We start from the raw sequence: 7,378 nt of genomic DNA on the forward strand, positions 1-7,378 counted from the left end.
ACTCCCGTGGCCTCGGTGCCTGTGGGCCTGGTGTCCATACTCAGTGGTGACATCATCATCATCATCATTGTCATCTTCTTCGTGGCCTTCGTGCCTGTGGCTGGGGCCATGATGGTGGTGTCCATCTGAGACATCCTCTTCACTCCCGTGGCCTCGGTGCCTGTGGACCTGGTGCCTATACTCAGTGGAGACCTCCTCTTCTTCCTCCTCCTCCTCGTCCTCTTCTCCTTCATCATCTTCCCCATCATGGCCTCGGTGTCCATGCCTGAGGATATGATGGCGATGCTCACTGGACACAACTTCGTCCTCATCCTCGTCTTGATGGCCGTGGCTCCTGTGGCTGGGGAGGTGGTGCCTGTGCTCCGCTGAGTCTTCCGTGTCTTCACTCCCATGGCCTCTGTGCCCATGGGCCTGACCACCATGCTGTGCAAAGACCTCCTCACCTGAGACATCCTCGTCTCCAACCTCGTGGTCTTGGGACCTGTGGCCTGGGAGTAGGTGCCCATATTCCTTGGGGACGTCTTCATCCTCCTTGTCACGGTCTGGGTGGCTCCAGAAATGATGCCCATTCTCTGTGGAAACATCCTCGTTCTCATCTGGATGGTCTCTCGGGCTGTGGAGGTGGTGGCCAAGCTCTGCCGATGCCTCCTGGGAGAGCCCGGTGACTCCGGCGTTGTTGTTCCAGTTGCTGAAGCCCAGCCCGGCCCCTCTCAGCTGCTGGGTCATGGCCGGGGGGAGGAGCAGGCTGGCCACCCCAGCCCAGAGGACAGAAGTGTGCAGCCATGGCCTACGGTGGCCCATGGGGATGGACAGGCAGCACTGACTCCAGCTGCCTCTGCGGCGAGGTGGACGAATGTTGGGGTCTTTGTCCCTTTGGGGTCGGTCTCTTTTTTTCTGTGTGTCTCTCCTTTGCTTTGTCCTTTCGGTCTCTGTCCACCTTCTTCTGGTCCTTGCTGCCCGGTTCTGGACACCCCTCTGAGGCTGTCTCCGGAGCCCCCTGACCCCCCTCTGGGGCCCTCCCTCCCTATTCCCCAGCCAATAGGGTCTTTCCCCTCCCCTCTCTCCGGCTAAATTTACTCTCAGCCCTGAGTTATTCTGGGTCAGTCCCCGCCTGCTCCTCCTCCTCCCGCCTCCTGCTCCTCCTCCTCCCAGCTGGGGAGGGGACCAGTGAGGGGTCTCTCCCCGGCCAGGAGATGGGGGCCAAGGTACTTGACTCTGACCTACCAACAAGCTCATGTTTGGCAGCTGCAAAGACAAAGGCTAGACTTTTAGCAGGTTTTTGGGGGAGCCTGGGGCACCTGGGGGAGGCAGAAGAGACTTATCAGAGGGGAGAGACCCCTCGCATGGAAGGACTGGGGGTTCGATTGTGGGGTGTTTCCAGCCGGCATGACACGCGCTGGTGAGGGAGTGATGCCAATACTGAGGCCCTGGAGGAGGGGAAAGGAACATGGCCCCTAACACACGTGCCCATGACCTCCTGTCCCTGGAACTCAGATCTGGGGGCAGGGACTGGGCTAGGCCAGGGCTATAAATACAGCTGGGAGGGGTAGGGGGACTCAGGTTACGGAGGCCACAGCTGTCCCCGTCACAGAGGGCTGGCAGGAGACAAGTGGCCTTGCCCGTCTCTGTGTTTCAGTATCTCCTGCTCCTCACGGATCATGACTGCCCCCACGAGCGTCTCCCTTCCTGTTCACAGGTCCTCCTCTCTCTTCCATTCTGTCCTCTGCTCTGTCAGGGTCCCTGTCCCTCCTCCATGGCATTGCGTCTCCCTCTCACTCTGGGCTTCCGTCCCGCTCTCATCTGAGTGTCTGTCCTCCACCCAGGTCTGTGTCCCTCTCTCCCCTGTGCCCTCTCCCCTACATCTCTGGCCCCTCCTTTCTGAGTTCCTGCCCTTTGCTCAATTCTTTGGTTTTTGCATCCCCCTCTGCCCCTTGCCTCAGTCAAGGTGTCTCCTCCCCATCTCTGGCATCCACCTCTCTGGGTCTCTGTCCCCCTCTCTCTCTGGGTTTCCCTCCCTCTCTCCCTGGGTCTCTATCCCTCTCTCCCTGGGTCTCTGTCTCTCTCTGAGTCTCTGTCCCCCTCTCTGGGTATATGTCCCCATCTCTCTCTGGGTCTCTGTCCCCTTCTCCCTGGGTCTCCGCCCCTTTCTCTGGATCTCTGTTCCCCCCTCTCTCTGGGTCTCTGTCCCCCACTCTCTCTGGGTCTGTCTCCCCCTCTCCCTGGGTCTCTGTCCCCTCTCCTGGGTCTCTGTCTCCATCTCTCCCTGGGTCTCTGTCCCCCACTCTCTGGGTCTCTGTACACCCCTCTCTGGGTCTCTGTCCCCCTCTCTGTCTGGCTCTCCCTTCCCCTCTCCCTGGGTCTCTCTCCCTCTCTGTGTATCCCTGGGTCCCTGCTGCCCCACCTTCTGATTCTCTGTCCCCTAAGTCTTTGTCTCCCTCTTTTTGGGTTAAATTGTCCCCTCCCTGTCTGGCATCCTCGGAGTCTCTGTTCCCTCTCCGCCACTGGCCCCCAACTCCTTCTGTCCCCATCTCGCTCTTGCCCTCAGTCTCCCCTACCAGTCTCTGGGCCCCCACAACCCCTGGCTCGGGCCTCTGCACCCCCCAGGTCGCTGTCCCTGTGTCCCCTTATCGCGGCCTGGGACCCGCCCTCTCCCCGCCTCCCGCTTTGGCGTCTCCAAGACTCCCCGCCCCGCAGACCTCGCCCCGCCCCAGGCTGGGCTGGAAAGTGGAGGATCCGGTTTGCCCTGGGCGGGTCTGGAATCAGAGCAGGCCGAGAGAGCGCCGGGGCCCTGGGCTGCTGGAGGTTGCGGCGGCCGCGGCAGCATGGTGGTGTCAGAGAAGGAGCAGGTGAGCGCCGGACCCGGGTCTGCGGGAGCGCGGAGCTGGGGACCTCGCCTCCAGGCTCCCAGCGCTGGACACCCAGATTCCTGGGTCAGACGAAGGGGGGGGATGGGAGGGTCCGTGTTCCAGTGTCCCTGGCATGGGGGTCGAGATTCCTGAGTCTGGAGCGGGAGGGCGCTGGGGGCCCGGACTCCTGTGTCCGTGGGGAGCGCACAGGGTGGGTGGCTCTGTGTCCCATAGGACAGAACTGGGTGCCCCCCACCCCACTTCCACCCCTACACTTGTTCCTGTCCCCAGAGCTGGATCCCCAAGATCTTCAAGAAGAAGACCTGTACGACGTTCATAGTTGACTCCACAGATCCAGGGTGAGGAGTTCGCCCCTGGACTGACCCCAGAGGGTCTGCAGCCCGCTGACCCCGCCCGCGGATGGCCACGCCCCGGCCACGCCCCTTCCCCATTCCAGGACTCGGGGACCTTCCCAAGGGCGTTCCCTGCCGGCTCTCTCCCTCTAGGAGCGTTTGGGTCTATGTAGACACCCCCCACTCCCCGTTCGCTATTCTCCTGCTCAGGGTCAGTGTAGACGTTCCAGGGCTCGGTTCTGCTTCTTTCCTCCCCAATGTCTCTTCTGTGTGCCTTTGTCTCTTCGTGTCACTTTCTGTGTCTCTGTCTTTCCCTTTTGGGTATTTCTGTTTCATTCATTAATTTATTCGTTCATTCATTCATCCATCCATGCAAGAAACCCTCACTCAGCGCTCCCAAGGGAGGAGGTCCCTTTAGCCTAATTCAGTGGCCCTGCCAGGGTTCAAATTTCCCTGGGACACGTGCTGTGTGGCTTTGGGCAAATCATTTCACCCTCTGGGTCCCGTTTCTCATGTGAGCATGAAAAGAAGCTTGATCTCCCACGGTTATTATGAGGATTAAACAAGTTAATGCTTGTGATATTCCTGGCACAGTGCTCAGCAAGAACGCTGGCAAGTATCTGCAGCTCCCACTGGGAGGTGGCAATTACCGCTGGGAGGCGCTGTGCTTGGTGGCCGGGGACACCACTTGAGCTAGATAGGGTGTGTGTGTCGGTGAGGAGCTCCTGCCTTTCAGTGATGGCCTCTCAAGCGGATCCAGGCTTTCTAGTTTCTTTCTTTCTTTCTTTCTTTTTTGAGACGGAGTTTCGCTCTGTCGCCCAGGCTGGAGTGCAGTGGCGCATCTCGGTTCACTGCAAGCTCCGCCTCCCGGGTTCACGCCATGCTCCTGCTTCAGCCTCCCGAGTGGCTGGGAGTACAGGCGCTCCCCACCACACCCAGCTAATTTTTTTTTTTATTTTAGTAGAGATGGGGTTTCACCATGTTAGCCAGAATGGTCTTGATCTCCTGACCTCGTGATCTGCCCACCTCGGCCTCCCAAAGTGCTGGAATTACAGGCGTGAGCCACCGCGTCCGGCCAATATTTTTTTTTATTTTTTATTTTTTTATTTTTATTTTTAGTAGAGACGAGGTTTCACCATGTTAGCCAGGATGGTCTCGCTATCCTGACCTCATAATCTGCCCACCTTGGCCTCCCAAGGCACTGCGATTACAGGCGTGAGCCACCACACCTGGCCCAGGCATTCTAGTTTTTTTTTTTTGAGACAAAGTCTGGCTCTGTCACCCAGGCTGGAGTGCAGTGGCATGATCTGGGCTCACTGCAACATCCACCTTCTGGGTTCAAGCAGTTCTCGTGCCTCAGCCTCCCGACTAGCTGGGATTACAGGTGCCCACCACCACACCCAGCTAATTTTTTGTATTGTAGTAGAGATGGGGTTTCACCCTGTTGCCCAGGTTGGTCTTGAACTCTTGACCTCAGGCAATCCACCTGCCTTGGCTTCCCAAAGTACTGGGATTACAGGTGTAAGCCTCCGCGCCCAGCCCTCTAGTTGTTTTTCAGGACAGTTTTTGGGGTAGGGGAAGTATCCACATTCCTCCTTCAGTGTGTATTTTGTTATGACTATATATTAGTGCAATATTGCTTGTCAATTGTGGATAAATAAACAGATATGCGCTTGTTGGATGTGAGTGCTCAAAACCTTTTTACTGATGGGGCAGCGTGGTCAAGACAATTTAGGAAACTCTGGTCTGGCCTGAGGAGGAAGAAATGCAGAGGATAATTTTAGTAAGGCAAGGGGTTGCAGCTCCCAAGGACGAGCCACTGGGCTCTGTGGAAGCTGGGGGGAGGTGTCTGCTTAAGACTGGGAGGGTACACAGGGTGTCACTAACGGTTTCTGGAGGAGGAAGAGTGGCTAGTGAGGTGACATTTGAAAGTGGGCTGGAGAGAGGCCCATGGAAAGCGATTTGGGGCCGGGCGTGGTGGCTCACACCTGTCATCCCAACAATTTGGGAGGCCGAGGCGGGTGGATCACCTGAGGTCAGGAGTTTGAGACCAGCTTGGCTAACATGGTGCAATCCCGTCTCTACTGAAAATACAAAAATTAGCTGGGTGTGTTGGCGCACACCTGTAATCTCAGCTACTCAGGAGTCAGGAGAATTGCTTAAACCTGGGAGACGGAGGCTATAGTGAGCCGAGATCATGTCACTGCACTCCAGCCTGGGTGACAGAGCAAGACTCCATCTCAAAAAAAAAAAAAAAAGAAAGAAAAGTGATTTGAACAGCGTGTGCAATGTCCTTGCTAAGGACCATAAGGTGCGGCTTGAATATGAATCAAAGTTTAGGGTGCAGGGAGCACTCTCAAGAGAGAAGAGGCTGCAGAGGAGGGCACGGCCACAGCTTGCAGGGTGTCAGAGGCCACCCTCAGGGGCTGGGACCTTGTCCTGGGGAGCTGGGGCATCACCATAGTGGTGGGGTTGGCTCTGGGTGTGGAAAAGCCTTCTGGGACTGGGAGAGGATGAACAGGAGCTCTGGAGGAGTCTGGATAGAGGGTCTGAGTGGGAGGCGTAGTGGCCTGAGCCAGGTCAGGGCTTTTGGCACACAGAGAGGAGGGGATGGGGCAGAGACTCGGGGAGCAGGAAGGCAGAGCTTGAGGACTGATGAACAGGGGGAGAGAGGGGGTGCTCCCATCGGTGGATGGCTACCGGACATATGGTCTGCTGACTGGGACACAGTGGGGCTGTCCCCGAGCTGGAGCTCAGGAGGGCGAGCAGGTTTGGGAAATGCCGCTAAGTGCGATGTGGGACTCTGCATATGAGCGGCCTGGGGGAGCCAGGGGCATGTGGTGACTGAGACTTGGGAAAAGTCTGGACTAACGTCCAGGATCTGAGAGGTCCGAGACGTAGATGGTAATTGAAACTGGAAGTAGGTAAGACGTCACAGGGAAAACAACGTGTAAAGTCAGGGGAGTTGCAAACTGGCAATTCTATAGCCAATTGTGTGTGTGTGTGTGTGTGTGTGTGTATGAGTTTAGAATAGCATTTAAAAACATCTGTCTTCTGTCTGTCTCTTTCTCTTTTTTTTTTTTTTTTTTGAGACAGGGTCTCACTCTGTTGTCCATGCTGGATTGGCACGATCATGGTTCACTGCAGCCTTGACCTGCTGGGCTCAAGCAATCCTCCCACATGAGCCTCCTGAGTAGCTGGGACCACAGGCTTGCACCAGCATGCCTGGCTAATTTAAAAATTGTTTTTGTAGAGACCAGGCTGGTATCAAACTTCTGGACTCAAGTGATCCTCCCACCTCATCCCGCCCGCCAAAGTGCTGGAATTACAGGCGAGACCCACCATACCCTGCTACCTCTTTTTTTTTTTTTTTGAGCCCGAGTCACCCTCTGTCGCACAGGCTGGAGTGCAGTGGTGCGATCTCGGCTCACTGCAACCTCCACCTCCTGGGTTCAAGTGATTTTCCTGCCTCAGCCTCCCGAGTAACTGAGATTACAGGCGCCCACCACCATGCCTGGCTAATTTTTGTAGTTTTAATAGAGATAAGTTTCACCATGTTGACCAGGCTGATCTCGAACTCCTGACTTCAAGTGATCCACCCACCTGGGCCTCCCAACGTGCTGGGATTACAGGCATGAGCCACCGTGCCTGGCCCTGGCTACTTCTTTCTGTTGAGTTACTTGCCTGGCCTCTGCATGCATCGAGTTTGAGAACCATGTAGGGAAGGCTTGCACTGGGAACATCTACACTAAAGGGAAGTGAAAAGGAAGAAAAAGCCACAAACAAGGCAGGCACGAAGCAGCCGGGGCTGGGAGGTAGGCCAGAGGGGCAGGCATATCCTGCCAAGGAAAAGGTTTTCCAGAATGAGAACCTTTCAGCTGTGGCCAGGGCCACTTTTGATACAGTCAGATGAAACCTGAATAAGGGCCGTTGTATATGGAGCCAGGCAGGTAATTGATGATTTTAATCAAGAACAATTTCAGGCCAGGCACGGTGGCTCACGGCTATAATCGCACTACTTTGGGAGGCCAAGGTGGGCTGATCACTTGAGGTCAGGAGTTGGAGACCAGCCTGGCCAACATGGTAAAACCCCATCTCCACTAAAAATACAAAAACTACCCAGGCACTGTGGCACATGCCTGTAATCCCAGCTGCTCAGGAGGCTGAGGCACGAGAATC

General features: G+C 56.2%; 4 protein-coding genes across 5 annotated transcripts in view; 2 read left to right on the forward strand and 2 right to left on the reverse strand.

Moving 5' to 3' along the window:
- The window catches only part of LOC116418581 (sarcoplasmic reticulum histidine-rich calcium-binding protein-like), a 6,638-nt gene extending 5,837 nt beyond the window's left edge, over positions 1 to 801 (reverse strand). Inside the window, exons 1-2 of the mRNA XM_031934882.1 lie at positions 690 to 801; positions 3 to 596 (exon numbers count right to left, since the gene is read on the reverse strand). Of these exons, the coding sequence (XP_031790742.1) occupies positions 3 to 596; positions 690 to 801 (706 nt within the window). The remainder of the gene's footprint in view (positions 1 to 2; positions 597 to 689) is intronic.
- Positions 1 to 7,378, reverse strand: part of PRRG2 (proline rich and Gla domain 2) — a 238,234-nt gene that overhangs the window by 22,090 nt on the left and 208,766 nt on the right. The gene's annotated exons all lie outside the window — the stretch shown is intronic.
- The window catches only part of NOSIP (nitric oxide synthase interacting protein), a 223,046-nt gene that overhangs the window by 6,336 nt on the left and 209,332 nt on the right, over positions 1 to 7,378 (forward strand). The window lies entirely within an intron of this gene.
- The window catches only part of LOC116418574 (transient receptor potential cation channel subfamily M member 4), a 54,005-nt gene continuing 49,449 nt past the window's right edge, over positions 2,823 to 7,378 (forward strand). Inside the window, exons 1-2 of the mRNA XM_031934805.1 lie at positions 2,823 to 2,846; positions 3,138 to 3,205. Of these exons, the coding sequence (XP_031790665.1) occupies positions 2,823 to 2,846; positions 3,138 to 3,205 (92 nt within the window). The remainder of the gene's footprint in view (positions 2,847 to 3,137; positions 3,206 to 7,378) is intronic.

The sequence above is a fragment of the Piliocolobus tephrosceles genome, chromosome 21 (genome assembly GCF_002776525.5).
Source record: "Piliocolobus tephrosceles isolate RC106 chromosome 21, ASM277652v3, whole genome shotgun sequence".
NCBI classification, from domain to species: domain Eukaryota; kingdom Metazoa; phylum Chordata; class Mammalia; order Primates; family Cercopithecidae; genus Piliocolobus; species Piliocolobus tephrosceles.